Source organism: Acomys russatus, chromosome 23 (assembly GCF_903995435.1).
Source record: "Acomys russatus chromosome 23, mAcoRus1.1, whole genome shotgun sequence".
NCBI lineage: Eukaryota > Metazoa > Chordata > Mammalia > Rodentia > Muridae > Acomys > Acomys russatus.
Window position 1 is genome coordinate 36,202,360 of NC_067159.1, and position 20,020 is coordinate 36,222,379.

Here is a 20,020-nt window from a genome sequence, read left to right on the forward strand (position 1 = left end):
GCTGGTGGTAGCCATGCTGCCCTGTTAGCCTCTGAACTGTGTTCCTTCCATTGTCTTAAAGGGAAACACACTCGTGCTACAGAAAAGCTCTGCTGTCCGACTGTAAAATGCCCTTTCTGCTGTGATTCCATCTCTGATCCCAAAATCATAGTTAACAGATTCTCTACTGCCCAGTCCTGTCCTCTACTGAGACACAGTTACCCCTGTGACCACTTCATCAAAAGATGGTGTGGCAGTGCACCTATGTTCTCTCCAGAAAACCCTTCTGCATTTTTGTGATATTGATAGATTTGCAGTTTTCCTTTGTAAGTCCCTTTTTATCTACGTCCTCTCAGATTTTGATAGAAACAGCAAAAGAACCTGGGCCATGCCTTTAAACTGTGTAAAATTCTGTTACTATCCAAGTTCCTCACTCACAAGCTCTACTTCCCACAAACGTTAGAACATTAACTGGCTATATTGTTCGCAAGCTGTCTTTCCTCCATTGTCTAATAACACTGCATTTTATCCCAAATTTTACCAAATGCAGCTTTACAATTCATATGAATATTCTATCTTCTGTTATACATGCATATCTCCACAGCCCTAAAACCCTTCCCTAGTGTTCTCATCTCGTTGTGAGCCCTCACTACCGTTCCCTTTCATATCCACTGTTATATCAATAGTCTCTCAGAGGAAATCCAGGCTCTTGATTACACATCAAAATTCTTTCACCCAACATCAATAGCCTAGTTCCAAAGCCTCTTTACATTTTAAAATATTTATGACATCAGCACCCCACTCTTCATGAACAAATTCCACATTTGTTTTTTTCGGAGGCAACATAATGCCAGACTGGACGGTGTAAATAACAAAGTTCACCTTCTTGTGACTCCGAAGGTTGGCGGAGCGGGGGCTGGGGGGCGGGCGGAGGGGGGGCAGGGGACAAGCAAAAGAACAGCACTGGTTGCTTTCTTCTGAAGCTATTCTGCTTGAAGGCAGGGTGCCGTCTTCCCCCTGTGCCTTCACATGTTCCACAGATATATATGTCAAATCATTTCTTTTTATAAAAATACAAGTTGTGTTGGGTGGAGACCCACCATTGTGCATTTTGACCAAATTGCATCTGCAAAAACTAAAAAATAAAAAAATGAATTAAAAAAAAAGCATCTATCTAAACAGGATTACAGTTGTGGGACTTAGTATTCAGATTTCAAAATATAACATTTGGAGGGCACATAATACAGGTAAGGGCAAACCTCTCAGCTTTCTATAACTTACTGTCATAATTCCATAAAAATCAATCTTTCTTCCCTTTGCTTTAATGTATTTTTATAATGCCATACATCTCCTAACTATGGCTGCATCCTTTCAATTATTTTAATGTCATGATAGTACTAAAATCTTACTATGATCTCAAAGACTATGTTTCCAATTAGAAGATAAATATGACATTGAAATTTGTGACTAATGATTGCATAGGTTGCAAGTACATTATGTATATATAAATGTTTCATCTGATACACGAGCATAGACATTTGTTCATTTGGGTTTCATATAACTTCTTATAGACAATACTTTAGGCATCTGTCATTTAAATGTCCACATTAGTTAGATTCGGAATAGTGTCTAATTTTTTTGATGAGCTTAACATCACTATCATAATATGTTCATAATATGCCTATATCTTTACCTTTTCTGAACTAACTGATTAGGTTCAATTTTTTTTCTTACTTGGAATAAAATTGTTAAGCATTGTTTTTCAAACTAAAGTGTCAAAACCAAGCTTAAATAACTGGTGGGATCATATTTTAAGTTTAGATGTTTCCACTTTGATTAGCCATTTGTAGTCCAAATAAGAAGGCTTACATTTTTCAATGCAATGTTTACTCTACGTTTCTAATGCAGAGAACAGGTTTAGGAAGGGATCGGCTGTGGTCTACAGGTTAGTCCTGCAAAGTTTATGCTCTGTAGAGATGCTAATCAAAATCCTTTCTTTCTCATAGGGTTGACTACTTAGACATTCAGAAAGAAAAATTCTTCCACTGAAAAATATGATTCCTTTGGGTTTTTTTTTTCTAATAGTCGGCAGTATTTTAATTTCCTAGGCTGATTCTCTCTTTGTGACCTAAGCCACAAAATCATCCATCGTGCTGTAATTGAATGTGAGAGATAAGAACAGCTGCAGGCATTGCAGTCTAACCTGTGCAAGGCAGAAATCTAACATCTCATTCTCCCTTTGATAGGTGTAGAAAAAGTGGGTGCTTGTCTTACCAGCAGATGATCCGTGTTTCAATCCTGCGTGGGTGATTAAAGTGGATTTTTAACTACTAAAAACAGGCACTTGGCAGGGAGATGGTGGTTCAGCTGGGAAATGTGTGTGCCACCAAGCCTGATGAGCTGAGTTGGATCCCAGGTGTCTGTACAGTGGAAGGAGAGAACCAGCTCGCAAAGATGTCCTCTGACCTCCATGAATGCCATGGCACACATGTGCCCACACACATACAAACACACAAAAATACATACTAGATAGATGGTAGGTCCGTAGATAGATAGATAGGTAGATGATATGCAATTAAAGTAAATAAATAAAAACAGGCATCGCAGCCTTTTAAGATCTGTTACTTGTCTGTGCATCTTTCCTGTTGCTAGTAAAATCTTATACCAAAGGCCAGAGATGGTATGCCACACATACTACTATGGAAAATTCCATTGCCTCAGAAGCAATATATTCTTTTCAACTTCAAAAAATACTCACTATTGAGCTGTAGGCTCAATTTTCTTTTTTTTTTTTTTTTTTTTTTTTTTACATTTTTTTTTATTAATTTATTCTTGTTACATCTCAATGTTTATCCCATCCCTTGTATCCTCCCATTCCTCCCCCCCCCCCATTTTCCCATTATTCCCCTCCCCTATGACTGTTCCTGAGGGGGATTACGTCCCCCTATATATTCTCATAGGGTATCAAGTCTCTTCTTGGCTACTTGCTGTCCTTCCTCTGAGTGCCACCAGGTCTCCCCCTCCAGGGGACATGGTCAAATGTGAGGCACCAGAGTACGTGAGAAAGTCATATCCCACTCTCCACTCAACTGTGGAGAATATTCTGACCATTGGCTAGATCTGGGAAGGGGTTTAAAGTTTACCTCCTGTATTGTCCTTGGCTGGTGCCTTAGTTTGAGCGGGACCCCAATATGATAGGCAGATTTGGGCCCAGGGGTCCCGCTCAAACTAAGGCTCAATTTTCTTAACAAATTATATTTTATTATGAACTCAGTAACAGCCTACCTCACTTACAACCCGACTAGCCCATACAATAGGAAAAGGAGATTAAAGAACACAATAATGAAACCTTAAGGATATCGGTTCCAAAGAACGATTCTCCAGTAGTAGTCAGCAAGACCTCAGCAAACCCACAATGCAACCAAGGTGGCTGCTGGAACCTGGAACAGCAGCTGAGACCCAGACCTCAGATGGAGCCCAAAGCCTTGACGCCTTCTCTGAAGCAGTTCTCTCTAGGAGTGTCTCTCAAAGTGTTGATGAAGAGCCAAAACAATCCCAAGTCCTCTCTAAAGCCTCCTATTTTGGGCATATGCATATATCCTTTCAGACTCTCTACTAGGGTGTTTTCAGCTGGCAACATCCAAGCTCCCCGACGAAGTGGTTCGGCTTCTAAGTGGAAAAACATCCTTCTCTCTCACGAGTCTGTTCCCAATCCCACACTTGGGATAAACACAAGAACATGTTTGTCTCCTCTTCATGGAGCTGCCTCTCAGTCCAGTTGTATTAAAATATGTTAAGGCATGATGCAGGATTTTGGTATCTCCATCCCAGACACCCATCTTACCTAAAGTTCACAGGAAATGAAGGGTCCTACCAACTGATGCTCTTTCCTGGTTGGCTTTTGTGGCCTGTCTATGTTCCAGCCCATCCAGCCCTGTAGCACGTGATGACAACTGCTCACAGCACTCATGTTTGTCATTGCTCAAACTTTGGGCTTCAAAAAGTACTTTTCCCTTTTTTCAGTTTACAGGATTTTTTTAAAGTATTTCTTTTGTTGTTTTTCTTTTTAGATCAAAATGTAATTATATTATTTTCTCAATCTCTTTTCTCCCTCCAAACCCTCTCATATACCCCTGTTTGCTCACTTTCAAATTTATGGCTTCATTTTTCATTAACTATTATTGCATATATATGTGTACATATGCAAATATTCCTAAATACATAAATATAATCTGCTCAGTCTATATTTCTTAGTATTTTATGAGGAAGACAATTATAAATTTTAACAAATGCTAAAAAGATACACATGCATACACAGTTGAGTAACACCAAGATTTTCATAAGCTGAGAACTAGGTAACTGAATCTTCTAGAACTAAATAAGTGAAAATATAAGAATTATTTCACTTTAGAACAATCTTTTATGGTCTTTTTTGTTTTCCTAAGACACGCTTCCTATGCATTTCAAATACACTTCTAAATTCTTTGCAAAGAGGCCTGAGAGGCCTATGTGTGTGAGTTGGAAGTTATTTCAAACTTCGGCTCCGTCTCCACACACATTCCAGTTGTGCGCATCTTTTACAAGACCTTTCCCCTGCGATGACTGGGATCCACTTACAAATACACTATGCCCTCAATGGATCTTCATTCGGGTGTTACAATTTGATTCGCAGGCGATCTGTGTCTCTATGAAGGACTCCAATAGGGTCCGCATTCCAGGCTCAACCATGGTTTCTGGCTCTTTACAATTACTCATAGTAAAATGTATTGCCTCACATGAAGAGTGTATTTTATATTAATTGTATACTTGTGCTCTCTCTTTACCTAAGCTCATTTACAATAAAGAAGAAATAGCAATAAATAACTTGTATATTTTATATACACATCAACTCAAAACTTAAAGAGTAAGTGACACCCACAACTCATTACTATATGTAATCTCGAACACCATTTAACCAACTGTGTGCCCCTTAATACCATTCCTTTTGTATTCTCTTCCACTATCTTATTTTAAAAGTTCTGAGCACTCATTATATGTTAGTTCTGTCTATGCGTCTAGAATACATCAGTAGACTAGTAATGAAATAAAGAGCAAACCTAACAAATAAAAGGAAAAAGGCACAGACTAAGTGGGTCTGGCTGTGCTAGAAAGACAGTAGGTCACATTATTAAATAAGAGTCTTGAAAAAGACTGACAGCCAACCAAGGGTTTGAAGGAGATGAGAGCATTAGCCATCAAAACATCTAAAGCAAAGCATTGGGGGTGGGGAGGGCAATCAAGGAGAATCATGCAGGGTAGACGTTTGCACCCTTTGCCTGAGGGATGAAGGATGTTCTTGTACCCAACTTGATCTAGTGCAGTATCCCTTCACAATATACCTAAGTCTTGCATTCAGCTAATTGTTGCAATGTCAAATCCATGTTCATAAATATTTTTATTTTATTTACAAATGTCTGTATCATTGCATTGCTATGCACTTTTATGAGGCTCTTACATTGTTATTTTCATCATCCTGTAAGCATCAGGATAAGGTGTTTGCCCTCTATCCTGTTTATCAATATGTTTATCTGAACTTGAGAAATGGAACAAATGTTTCCAGCTTGAATAAAGAACAAAGTTATAACAGTTTAACTATAAACACCCTATTGTCATATCATAAATGACAGCAGTTAAACTTTTTAGACTTTCATTTCCTAATGAAGGATAGGGAGACCATAACCTATTGACGTATACAATGCTGAATTAATTTAATAAAGGGTGGTCCTTATTTGAGTTCTACAAATACATCAGTAAGAAACATGAGGCGAACTGCAGAAATTTGATCTTTGGGTAAAATGAATATTTAAAAAATAACAACAAAGAACAAATGACTTCACATGGTGGAGCCAATGACATTCTTTGAGCTATTGACCTGGATTTTCTGCTCTACTGGACAATTTCCCACCAGGTCAGCACTAACTACCAGTACCTTAGTGCTTAGGCCCTAAGGGAAGCTTTACCTTCCACATTGATCCATTTCAGGCTCCGTCTATTTCTAGAATAATGTCTGTCATGATCCTTAACCTTGCCAACTTGCATCTAAATTCACAGCTTGCAGTCATATGGCAAGTGGAGTAAATAAATAATGTATTTTTCTATTTCTAAGATGCCTCATGGGCCATATATCAGGATTGTCCTTTGAGTTGTGCTAATCTGACTGTGGTTATACCTCAAAATTGTTTTGCTGGAAATATGTTATTCTGAACATATTTTTAATTTCCAAAGGAAATATGAAGAACTTTATGTTGCTTACGTAATGAGAAATATTAACGAGATAATCGTGTGCATGAAGATATGTGTGGAGATGCTTTTCATTCTACCTTATAGATGAGATTTTACTTCCTTTATAGATACATAAAATCCATTCACTTCCGTTTACTCCAGTTGTTGCTCACCATGCATACATTCTTTGCCTGCATAGTTATCTTCAAATCCATTGGAGAGTGAATGCATGTTGAATTATCTCTGCCTTTTATGGAATCTAACGCATGTAGAGGAGAAATAGAAGCTGGCATTATTGTGAGACCTTTCCTGGGGAGGCGTGACACAAACATTTGATGCCAAATAGAGAGCCAAAGACAGACCAGAGAGTAATGATTACAGTAGGTCCAACTTGGTGAACAAGTGGGTTTCTTTAGGTTCCATGTGGGAGTATGGAGAAGACAGTACCTACAAAAGAGATGAGTCAAGGCAGCTGCATCACTGAAAAGCTCACTCCAGCACTGTGGGTGATGTCTCTCTCATGAAGGCTGCATCCCGGGAGCTCTCTATATGACGTGCAGACACTCCAGTGTGTCAGAGCATCTCTTCTCCAGTGACTGTTGTGGGCTTCTATAGCCTTGGGCAGGCTTACAATTTCCAACTTCCCTGCATGTGTGAAGCGTGTTTGCTTGCCGAGTCCTCTAAACTCATCTCCTCCCTCCCAGAGGTCATGTTTCTTTCTTTTTTTTTTTTTAATTATTAATTTATTCTTGTTACATCTCAATGGTTATCCCATCCCTTGTGTCCTCCCATTCTTCCCTCCCTCTCCTTTTCCCCTTATTCCCCTCCCCTATGACTGTTCCTAAAGGGGATTACCTCCCCCTGTATATGCTCATAGGGTATCAAGTCTCTTCTCGGTAATCTGCTGTCCTTCCTCTGAGTGCCACCAGGTCTCCCCCTCCAGGGGACATGGTCAAATGTGAGGCACCAGAGTACATGAGAAAGTCATATCCCACTCTCCACTCAAGTGCGGAGACTGTTCTGACCATTGTCTAGATCTCGGTAGGGGTTTAAAGTTTACCTCCTGTATTGTCCTTGGCTGGTGCCTTAATTTGAGCGGGACCCCTGGGCCCAAATCTGCCTATCATATTGTTCTACTTGTAGGTTTCTAGGACCCTCTGGATCCTTCTACTTTGCCATTCTCCCATGCTTCTCTCATCTAGAGTCCCAATAGGATGTCCTCCCCTCTGTCCCAGTTTCCTGGTAAGTGAAGGCTTTCGTGGGACATGCCCCTTGGGCTAGTATGCAGATATAAGTGAGTATATACCATTTAAGTCTTTCTGCTTCTGGGTTAACTCACTCATTATGATCATTTCTAGCTCAATCCATTTATCCACCAATTTCAGGAATTCCTTGTTTTCAATAGCTGAGTAGTATTCCATAGTGTATATGTACCACAGGTTCTTTATCCATTCTTCTACTGATGAACACTTAGGCTGTTTCCATGTTCTGGCTATTAGGCTGCTATGAACAGGGTTGAGCAAATTTTCTTGTTGTGTGCTGGAGCATCTTCTGGGTATATTCCAAGGAGTGGAATAGCTGGGTCTTGAGGAAGCCCTATTCCCAGTTTTCTGAGATAGCACCAGATAGATTTCCAAAGTGGCTGTACTAGTTTGCATTCCTGGAGGTCATGTTTCAACTTCGAACTTTTCAGGACTCACAGAGCCTCACATCCAGACAGAATATTTCAACGATGCAACACTTCATGCCTTCCTCCAGCTCTTATATTCTTTCTGCTCTCTCTTCTATGATGTTCCCTGAGCCCTGAAGAGGTATTGTAGATAGCCATCTCCTATCTTAACCAGTATATGTGCAATCCTGGGCATAGAACTTAGGGCCTCTTGCATGAAGTGCTGAACCACTGAGCTATATCACATCTACATATGCATCTAAGTGTAAGCATTGGACCACGATGCCACAGCAACAGTCACCTGTTCTTGTGGCTTCACCAGTGCTCATGAGTCTCTAGGATAAGAGACTGCAAAAAAAAGAAGAGAATTTTTTTCCATGACTGCAGATAGTGACCTGTAAGTATAAGCACAAATGTTTCAAAGACATTTTGGTGAAAACATAATATCCACTTAACAGAATAGTATTGCTGGTGAAAGAAAAAGTCTCCACTCAGGACCCCCAAGATCAAATTCTCAGCACAAAAAAAAAAAAAAAAGATGTATTTGCCCCAGAGAGACAGAGGGCAGGGAGTAATAGGCAAAGACAGGTGATAGGGAGAAGGAGGATGGATATTTGTTCCAGAGTGGGAGAAAGGACCGCCTCTGGATAGAGAGGTAAAGGATGGGGCCCATAGGCAAATGGTGGTTCATAAAGATAAGATGGGAAAGCTCATGTTAGGATGAGGTGTTTAATCATATGTAGGCATGTTAATTAGTCACGTTAATGTGAGCCAAAGGGGGCTTTTGATTGCTGGACTTCAATACTTGGTAGCTGAACTTTGGCCAAATAAGGGAATAGACCTTGGGGATAGCTTTAGGGATATAATATAACAGTTTTTAGCCATGTGGAAGGAATGGAGGAGAAGGGTAAAGCCTGCCAACGTCATGTTAACCATGCTCCAGTTGGCTATAATCCCTTCCGGTAGCTTTCCCACTGAGGCTTATAGGCTCTCCAGCCACAGGTGTTGTCCTAGTTTATAGCACCAGATACGAATTACCTCCTGTGGAGAAAACCTTAACTTCAACCAGAAAGCTACCGATTGCATCCACAGTAGTCATACCACCATTGTAGCAGCCGACACCTGCTGCTGCATGATATTTTGGTGCTGTAGTATTCAGGGACCATAACTGAGTAAACTGTTGTTGACAGTCAGGGCATTTGGTTAACTACTGGGTTCTTACCAACTCGGTCTGACACACTACTCACTGGAGTGATGATAACCTTTATAGTCTGTAGGGCCTTGGAGTCCTCCCTGGCCAATAACTCATAACAAGTTAGCACACTTCTGACACTATGATTTTTATGCCTCAGCCTTGTAGCTTCGGGGTGCCTCCTACAGATCAAGTCTGGTTTACTTGCTTGTTTAGGGTTTTGTTGTTGTTCGTTTGTTTGTTTGTTTGTTTGTTGAGACTAGGTCTCACCATGGGACACTGACTGAACTGGAATTCGTTGTGTAGACCAAGCTGGCCTCGAACTTATAGAGATCCATCTGCCTCAGTCTCCTGAGCACTGAGATTAAAGGTGTGCATGACCATACCAAGAAATGTAATTAAATTCTTTATCTATTGTTCCAATAACCCACTCATTCTCATAGTTGACACAGCCCCATAGAGTGATAAGATAAGTGAAGGTCCCCTTGCCCCTGGCTGTTCTTTAGTCCCATTCTGCGCACCAGTGTTTGGGAAATAGCTACCGCTCTCACTGTCAGGAAGTGAAACCTCTAAGGGTGGCTTCACCTGTTTCTCACTCACATGAAAATGATTCTAAGAGGCCTGTAGCCGTGTCCTCACTAGTGAGAGCATATCTGAGTCTCTCGTTGGTAGGCATAGGCCCGATGTCATCTAGTTGCCAGACTCTTGTGGGATTAGTCAACTGATGTGCATATCCAGGTAGTTATAGCATCCGTGTACGGAGGCTGCAATCAGAACTAGGCCTCACATGACTGGATAGAATCTAAAACGTTGAGTACTTTCCCAGCATGCGAGTGGCTTTAACTGTTCTCCGTTTCATGTCGGTTCCCCTGTGATCAGATCTTTGATGTGAACCTAGTGAGCAGCCTCTAGCGGCACCTAAGAGCAGATGGCCTGTTCTTTGGGTTTCCAGGAGGACTCAGTGTGCTGGGGCCACTAAGTGAATTTCCTGACTCCTGATGAACATATGTTTCCCTCTACGTCTGTTGTACCCGTACAGTGGTGAACCCAGTACCTGTTTATCCAGTAGGGCCAGTCATAAAGAGAGGCCTCTGAATGTGGCCTGTTGGTATAGATCATCACTGGCCAAGCCTAGGCTTACTGGCTACTTTTTTTTCATTCTTTCTCTAGTCACATGGTGTGTGTTTGCATTTATATTGTACCCATTCTTGTGTGATATTTGTGTTCATGCTATCTCTGTTCTGGACCTCTACAGAGATGGATGCCGTCCATTTAAAACTTTCATCTGATTTAGTTACTGGCTCAATTATTTTGTTTTTTCAAATTTTTTAATTTTTATTTTTTACATATACATTTATGTTATTCCACATATATACAATAAACTACCTATAGCAAGAAGAACCATGACACAATCAGGAATTATATAAATGTTGCATCCTTAGTGTTTTGGCTACTTGTATTTGACACCAGCTCAATTATTTAACAATGTTCAGTGTCTTAAAAGGCCCCTGATCTCAATACAGCCTGTATGGCATTAATTACACGGTTTACAAACAACATGCCATACTGCTGTGAGCATGCATGTCACTACTACGATTGGCACTGACAGTGGTACTTTGGATGCTTGTCATAAATGAAGAAAGCCTCAGCTCCAGAATGCACTGAAGTCTCTCCTACTTCATAAAAGTCATGCCCTAGCATAGGGCTCAAAACCACCACTAAGGCTACCTACCAGTCCCATGCTCTCTTCCTGTATAACTGTGAGCATGGTTCTATCTGGCTTGGGGAACTGGACACCAAACACACTTTTTCTATTATCAGCTCCTTTCTTACCATTTACATCACTGTTTTCCCTCCACTATCCAAAACTCTTCCCTGAGATCCAAGGTATTTGTTTTGTTTTATTTTGCTTTGTTTTGTTTCACTGATCCCAGGAAGGGCTCTTTGGGACAAATATAACTTGTTCTTTCTTTTTCTTACATCCTGCCAACTTCAAAAAGCCAATACCTTCACCTCGTTTTTCTTGTTTTAATTCAATTTCCTTTCCAAATAACAGACAAATGCAGGGATGTTAAACACACCTCCTTTTCACTTCCTAATCCTCCCTCGTCTTTAATGTGAATAAGTTCCCTTTGGGCTGCAAATAAATAAGTGTAATATTTGTGATTTCCCTTCAATTATTCTCAGGGTATCTCTGTGATCATGCAGTAGACTCCACTCATCAGGCTTGGTGTCAAGCAGGCATAACATTGCATATCACAAAAAGTAGGACAGCTCCACTGGGATTCTCCCTAAGGACTCCCCACCCAGGCTTTCCCTCTGGGTGAAAGACTCTGCCTTGATTGCATGTCCTGTCACCCAAAGCACAGCCCATGAAACTATCACCACAGCACAAAGGTACATTGTTCCTTTCATACCACATGGAGACTGGTACCATTCTAGGATTTCTCCTGTGAATTTCCCACCATTACACAGACCTGCCTCAGTTCCACGTCTCAGCACTCCTTGCAGAGGAACCATTCCTCCCCCACCCATCTCTGATTCTGTTATCCCTTGTTTAAGCACAGAATATGTTTCATGGACATTAGCTGGGGAAGCACGACACAAACTTCTGTTCACCGCAGATAGGGAACAAATGACAGATCAAAGTAATAATTACAGCAAAATCCAAACCAGTGAAGCAGTGACTTTATTCGTGTTGCTGACAGTAGAATGGATGAAGGGTTGTTTATAGAAGCAGAGGCAACTCAAGGCAACTCTACCATCAAACCCTGGCTCATGAGAGCTGCCTCCCTAGAGCAATCTGCATGCCTTGAGGCACCTAACAGGTCAGGTCTCCAGCAACTGTTTACTATTTCTACAGCCTGAGGGAGGAACCATAGGATTTTCAATCTTCAACTTTCTGGGATATGTGAATTGTTTGCTATGCAGTCTCATGAGCCCTCCTTCTCTACTTCCTGAAGGCAATATTTCCACATAGAGCTTCTTTGGCCTTAAAGGTACTTCCTCCAGGGTGGAATGTTTCAACTCTGAGAGAACAGTTACTCAATAGCATCCTACACAAATGAAATAGTCTAGGATACTAAATTTCAAAATTATGTAAACAAAAAATGAAACTTTGTATCCTAGAAGATACCCTTTGAGATTCTGTGGGAAGGACAAGGGTTCTTCTTGCTCTGAAAGCAAACATCCATCTCTACCTAATAATAAATGATGCTAACAAATCAACCATAGGAGCCAATCACATGTATAAATTGGAAGTTAATGACATTTCCTTCTATTATTATATTAGTAATCTCTAATCAGAGAAAGTGGGTCTAATACATAAAAATCAAAACCCAGACAGTTGTTTAGTAAGCATAATAACACAATTTACATAATCTATAGCTCTGAGGGAACTGTGATAAAAAGGAAGAACCAGCCTATCCCTGGTAGGATAATATACCTCCATAATTACTTAGTTTCCCTAAATATATTTTCACTATAACACATTACAGACTATCACAGCCTAACCTAGCTCCTGCTCTCCTCTTCACAGGTTTTTGTAAACACTTTCTCCAGATCAATCTGTGTGTATGTGTGTGTGTGTGTGTGTGTGCGCGCTCGCGTGCGTGCGCAGGTTTTTTTGTGCATTCCAGGCAAATACTGTAGCACTAAACTACATACCTAGCCTTATTCCAGATCAATGAAAATATACTCATTTATATTTGTGTTAGTGTCACTTACTCTTAGGTAGAGATGGAATTGTGGTGCAAAATACCTTTGATATTTAGCTTAGACAAGCATGTCTGAATATCAATTAGTATGAATTAGTCTCTACCACTTACAGTGCTTCAGCTATTCATTAAGAGTGCTATAATCCCCTAGGCTAAAGAAGTATGGGAAAAAGGGAAAATAGAAGGACCCAGAGGGTCCTAGAAACTTACAAGAAGAACATCACAATAGGCAGAACTGGACCCAGGGGTTCTGCTCAAACTACTGCACCAACCAAGGATAATACATGCAGTAAACATTGAATCCCTACTAAGATCTAGCCAATGGACAGGACATTCTCCACAGTTATGTGGAGAGTGGGGACTGACTTGGACATGAACTCTGGTGTCCCATATTTGACCACTCCCCGTGGTGGGGAGACTGGTGGCACTCAGAGAAAAGATAAACAGATCACCAAAATGAGACTTGATAGCCTATGACCATATAGTGAGGGAGGAGGTCCCCCTCGGTCATAGACCTAGGGGAGGGGAATAGGGTGAAAGCAGGAGGGAGGGAGGAATGGGTGGAAACAAGTGAGGGGGGAAACAATTTAGATGTAATCTGAGTAAATTAATTAAATAATAATAAATGGAAATCTAAAAAAGAGTGCTATAATCTTATGCATTTAACTATATTACTTTAAAAGTAATTTGTAGAGAGCTATTTAATCTATTCTAATGGCTTTTTAACTTGCTTAGAGTGATTTTATTCTTTCTTTCCAGGTTGTAAAAATGATGATTATTGTCGTGGTGACATTTGCCATCTGCTGGTTGCCCTATCACATTTATTTCATCGTCACTGCAATCTACCAACAGTTAAACAGGTGGAAATACATCCAGCAGGTCTATCTGGCTAGCTTCTGGCTGGCAATGAGTTCAACCATGTACAATCCCATCATCTACTGCTGTTTGAATAAAAGGTATGCACAGGTTCCGTAGCGCCCCCACGTTTCCTGGAAGCACATGTCATTCTGGTTTATTGGTGCTAATTTAAAGTCCAGAAGTGGGACAGTATGTCAGAACCCAGAGGCAAACACTGAGCTTGCTTTTCGTAGGCTTTTCTTACTTCACAAAACGCCCACCTTAAAACTTAGGGACTCAAAAAATGTCCTAGAGCCATGCTTCTCAACTTTCCGAATGCTGTGACCCTCATGCTATAGTGACCCCAAACCATATAATTATTTTGTTGCTAATTCACAACTGAAATTCTGTTACGGTTATGAACCGGAATGTAATATAATTATCTGTGTTCCCCCGTGGCTTTAGGCGACCCCTGTGAAAAGGTTGTTTGAGCCCCTCCCCCAAAGGGGTTGCAACCCACAGACTGAGAAGCCCTGCGCTAGAGGTTTTTCACTCAGTGGACTTTACACGGGCCAACTTCTCCCCTTAAAACCTTCAGAATTTTATCTACCAATGTAAAAGAAACCCTCATGAGTGACAGTTCAGCCATATTCCAAAAGACATGAGATTTCTTCAAGGAAATTAAAATACTCCTTCTGCGAGTGGGAGAAATAACTGTACGCCGATAGATTCAGCTCAGAAAGTTCTCCAGTCAGCAGCCTGCAGAGCGGGTGTTGCTGTTGGAGGAATGAGAAGCCAGGTCTTCCCATGTGGCCTTGCAGGGTGGTGGGAGGGTGTGGGTTCCTTGGGGAAGTTTGTGAAAAAATTAGAGAGTTCAAGTAAAAGATCTTCTTAAAGATCTTTTCTAGCCAGGCGTGGTGGCGCATGCCCTTAATCCCAGCACTCGGGAGGCAGAGGCGGGTGGATCACTGTGAGTTCGAGGCCAGCCTCGTCTACAGAGTGAGTCCAGGACAGCCAAGGCTACACAGAGAAACCCTGTCTCGAAAAACCAAAAAATAAAAATAAAAATCTTTTCTAAGTAACAGTATTCATGCCGCATGTGGTGGCTGGCACATGTCGGTTACCTCAACAGTATGGAGACTGTGACAGGATATTGTAAATTTGCATTGAGCCAGGGCTACATAGCAAGATCCTGTCCAGAAAAAAAAAAAAAAAAAAAAAAAAAAAAAAAAAAAAAGTGAGATTTTTATAACCAAATTTAACACTCTAAAGGAAATTAACTGTGGCCTCTATATTTAAAAAATTTTTAATTTTAAAACCAAATCCCACTTTGTTGGTGTGTTGAACACATAGAAGACTCAGGTTAAATTTTAGGTGGTTAGCAGTCCTCTCAATAAACCAATGGATTTTACGTAGCTGCACAATCTAATTTTTCAGCTTGGAAAGATATCAAGAGACCTGTGCCTCATGTTGGCTAAATAGTTAATTAACTCTTTTTGAAGTAATTGCATAAGCCATATCTCAATTTAAGCCACTGTACTAGCAATAAATCTGCTTTGAATCAACTTCATTTAATGGTGTACAGTTCAAGGATTTCACACATGTATATGATTAAATAAAACCATTAAGATTAGCAATTAACTCTAACATTAAATGAGACTAATTTGCAAATGTGCAATTATTTGTAGGAAAGCCTTTTTGAAATAGAGTATGCCGTTTTAAAATATGTTAACTTAGCAGTCTCGAGAGATTAGTTATATAAATATATGAGGTCAATGCCAACAAGCAGTTTGCCATGTTGATAACTCTCATGTCATGCTTTTCTGATTTGCTAAGTTATTTTTCCCTGTGACAGGAAATAATATTTTTTGAACAAGAACTCACAGGATGAATACTGTAGCGTAGACTCAAGCCTGTGTCAAAAGACAAATTTAAAGCTGGAGTTAGTACACGTGCTTTCTGGGCAACTAAAGGAAATTTCCACTTGAAAATGACCTTTCGGCTGGGCGTAGTGGCGCACACCTTTAATCCCAGCACTCGGGAGGTAGATACAGGTGGATTGCTGGGAGTTTGAGGCCAGCCTGGTCTACAAAGCAAGTCCAGAACAGCCAAGGCTATACAGAGAAACCCTGTCTCGAAAAACAAAACAAACAAACAAACAAAAAATGACCTTTCTCTCCTGTTTCTCAGATTCCGTGCAGGCTTCAAGCGAGCCTTTCGCTGGTGTCCTTTCATCCAGGTTTCCAGCTACGACGAGCTGGAGCTCAAGACCACGAGGTTTCATCCCACACGGCAGAGCAGCCTGTACACCGTGAGCAGGATGGAATCAGTGACCGTGCTCTTTGACCCCAATGATGGAGACCCTGCCAAGTCTAGCCGCAAGAAGAGGGCGGTGCCCAGAGACACGAGTGCCAACGGCTGCTCCCGCAGAAATTCCAAATCTGCCTCCACCACGTCAAGCTTCATAAGCTCACCCTATACCTCTGTGGATGAATACTCGTAAATCCATGTCCTGAGGTGAAGGCTGTCGCCAGGCCACTGTGATGCCAGCTTAGCCACCCCTTCCCAATCTCCTAACCATGCCAAGTCCTGATGTAGGTACTCTGGGGAAACAGAAAGGCAATTCTTAGATAGGGATGCTTAGTGTGAGAAATGTGGCATATAAATATAGCAAAACTACCAACATATCAGTCAGCACAAAGAAAACTGAGTCTTTAATTTAGTCTTTTAAAACTAACTGGTCATATGAAACAAGCACAATGTGTGAATCTGAAAAAAAAAAAAAAAAAAAACCCTAAGTGGCCAGTGTCTGTCATTTAACGATGGCAAAGAGCCTTTATGACACAGGAACAGCAGAGGGGTGTCCCCCCAAGAGATGAAGGAAGTTCTAAATACAACAGTGAGCAAAGGGTAACAGGGCCTAGACAAGGCAGAAGTTATACATTGCTGTGAAATGGAAAGGGCAAAGGATGGAGTCTGCAACCCAAGTGATGGAAAATCAACCTCAAAGAGTAGGAAGATATGGAAGGCTTTGTTCAAGAGAATTTATTTTGTAGAATGAAAACTTTGAGGAATTCCCTTGGCAGACAAGGATATATAGTCAAATCATTGCCCAAACATAACATGTCTTTCTCTGGGTTTTTTTTTTTCCCAAGAAAATAATTTTAAAAAGAAACAAAGAATTATTTAATTTTGACTACTGGGTGTTTTGGGTGCTAAACTAAGTTGCAGTCAAATTTAGCACCTTAAAGGAAAAAGAGAATTCTCCTGATGGTCTTTTTTGTTTTTGGTTGTTGTTAACATATTTTTTTAATTAAGTAAATTGTAAAACACTAAAGATGCCTTCTAATGCAAAAGGAGAGACTCCCATTTGCCTCTGTAACTCTGTTACCTTGATTTAGGTAACAATTTAATAGTACTTATAAGTTATATCAAGCCAGACACTAGCATCTCCAAGTCCCCAAGCCAGCTGCTTCCCATTGTACCAAAAAAAAGTTACAGCCATTCACTTTATTGGTTGTGTCATGTTGTCCTCTTCTTTCCTCACAGAGAATGCGGGGGGGTGGGGGGCAGGATATCACAATATATTTCAAATGTAAGTCAAGTTACAAAAGGACATATTGAAAAATATTAATATATGTACTGATAAATCAGAGAAGATTCAGACCTGTAAGTATCTGGTCAGAAAAGGAGACTGCACAGTAGTCTGGGGGCCTGAGCTAATTATAGACAAAGGAGAGGACAGTTCACAAGCTTCTGGACACACAACTCTGATTGTCTGTGACCTCTTAGACAATGTAAAGTCCCTCCAGAGAGAAATGAGGTGGTGACACTCATGTGTGTGCGTATGTATGTATGTATGTATGTATGTATGTACCTATTTCTACAGCTTGTCTGACTTACCTGATGTATATTAGTGGGTTTTGGCAGTCTCCTTTCTTACCCTTACAACTTCTTCCCTTTTTAACTTATGCTTGGAATACATTGTGATGCTGCTCCCTTCCCAGTTAGATGGTCTGTCACATGCAGGCACATTTCTGAGGCCCAGAACAAATCGGGGACGTCTGAGAATACAGAATGTGTCCTCCAGACTGAATTCTTTACAAGTCATCTGTCCTTAGTCACTACAGCTGTCGATTCTGTTCACAGAATCACAAGCTGCCTGGGAAGGAGGTGTGGCCTATACACATCTTTTCCAATGCTCAAGTAGGGTTTTTTCTTTTTTTAACTATCCGTCTAAAAGAATTGCCTTTAAAACTTTTTTCTTTTTATACATTATCAACATAAGAACCAAATATATTTTTTGAAGAATGAAGCAAGAAATGCTTATCTGATGGTAAATCATGGAGGATTATCATAGCGTTAGTCCTCCTTTGAATCCCAAACCATAAATGCACAATTGTTGCACAATTTCAAGTCTCTAAAATATCAAATCATATATGTTTGAGTTTACTTTAATAATGTCAGTAAGCAAGCAGAGCACCAGACACATATATGAGTGTGCAGATATACACTATCAAAAATGAATGTAGCTACTTCAAGGATTAAATCCAAAACTACAACTGAAACAAAAGTGGTCACTACAGGATTGCCATATGGCCACTCATCGAAGTCTATGAAGCTTTGCGTGCATGTTTCAACTTACCAATTGTATGAAGTATCTCGCTGTTTGAACCTAGTGTTTTCAAATGTTTATTCTTAAACTATGTAAGTGCTTATCAAATGTAAAATTGACATGAGAAAACCTGAAATGTGTCATTTTCTTCTTAATTTATGCATACGTAGAGCTTGTGTGATTATGTTTGAGGTACTGGGGGACATATTCAGCCTTAGAATGTGGATGCAAAGTTGTCCTTCAAATTCCATGCAATCAGCCACCCCTAAAACACATTAGAAAACCATTAGGCAAGTTCAGCAGAATTTTCTAAGGCCTCCCTGAGGTGACTGTTGCCACAATCAGTTGTTTTTACCTTTGTTTGGAATTTTTTTTAGCAAATCTGTTCTTGCTTTTCTTACCAACCATCTTCCATTCTGCTGGGACTGCTGCCCCTGTGGCCCACACACTAGCTTTTAGGACCTTTTAAGGCAAGCTGACACTATTTGCTCAAAGCTCGTGGCTAAACCAAGACTTAACAGGCAGACACTTTTAAGATCAGAGGTTTAAACAATAAGGAGACACTGAGTAGATGGATAGATAAGACATAAGCCTGTTTCATTGAATGTCAACACAGAACTGCAGAATGAAACACGTGGACTCTAAAGAAGGCCACATCTGCATATTTGACAGAGTTTATGTGACTTTGCCTCCAAAATCCAAGCTACCCTCTAATATTAAAGTTCAGACTGTATCTTTTTCACTTTTTACAAACACTGACTCAGAACCCTAGGTAGGTGGATAAAATATCCTAGGCTTTTATATTTAAGTATCAGGGGAAAAAACTAAACTAGTTTGAGAGAAGCTAAACAAATAAAATAATTGACTAGTATTTTCAATTTCTCTTTTGCAAGAAAAAAAAAGAATCAAAAATAAGCATCCTGTCTTGTTATTTTACACTTGCAGAAAGCAACAACCCTAGTTACCATAGAATCCAGTCTAATATATTTTCAGTGCTTTGGTAAACTGCTGTATTATTCCACCTCCCGATGTTAGGGTGCTGACATTTCTAACCCAGCAGCCAGTTCACATCTTCTTTGGTGTCTGAAAGCCTCTCAGAGACAAGCATCTGACTGACTGACTTCAAAGCGCTTCCATCTTTACATCATACACCAAATGCTAGAAGGCTTGATACTGAACCCAAGAAACACAAAATAAATGTGAAAACAGCACTGGCCTGCTCAGACTCCGGGATGGGCTTTATGTTACTGTATAACTCGCTCAGAAAACCTGATTGCTGCCTGCTCAATTATTCCATCAAATAAAGCAGCATCAGTCTGACAACCAACAGGACCAGCCAGCTTCCTTTGTCTTTAACCATGTGCCAAAAGTTAAGGGAATCAAGCATGGCTCTAGCCATGTAGAATAATAAGATTTGAGTAAATGTCCTTCAGGCCAAGCAGGAATTGAGAAGATATCCATCAGGGCTAAATAAGGTTACTAACTGTTTGATTTTGTGTGTGTGTGTGTGTGTGTGTGTGTGTGTGTGTGTGTGTGTGTGTGTGTGTATTAGTAAAAAGTCTGTGCTTATAAAAAAAAGTTCATATATATACAACTTGTAACTAGTGAATAAAGTATTTTCAAGTTGTCATAATTATACTGAATATATTTAAGAAGTTCATATTCTTTGCATATGTGGTAATAGATGGCAAAGTTAGTTTCTATGTTTTCGTTTAGATGTATTAAGAAAATATAAAAAATGTTATATCCCT

At 40.2% G+C, this 20,020-nt stretch overlaps 1 protein-coding gene across 1 annotated transcript in view; it reads left to right on the forward strand.

The window, feature by feature from the left end:
* The window catches only part of Tacr3 (tachykinin receptor 3), a 90,806-nt gene extending 74,596 nt beyond the window's left edge, over window positions 1-16,210 (forward strand). The window contains exons 4-5 of the mRNA XM_051165628.1: window positions 13,577-13,773; window positions 15,845-16,210. Coding sequence (XP_051021585.1) covers window positions 13,577-13,773; window positions 15,845-16,157 — 510 coding nt within the window. The 3' untranslated portion in view covers window positions 16,158-16,210. The remainder of the gene's footprint in view (window positions 1-13,576; window positions 13,774-15,844) is intronic.
* Window positions 16,211-20,020: the final 3,810 nt, after the last annotated feature.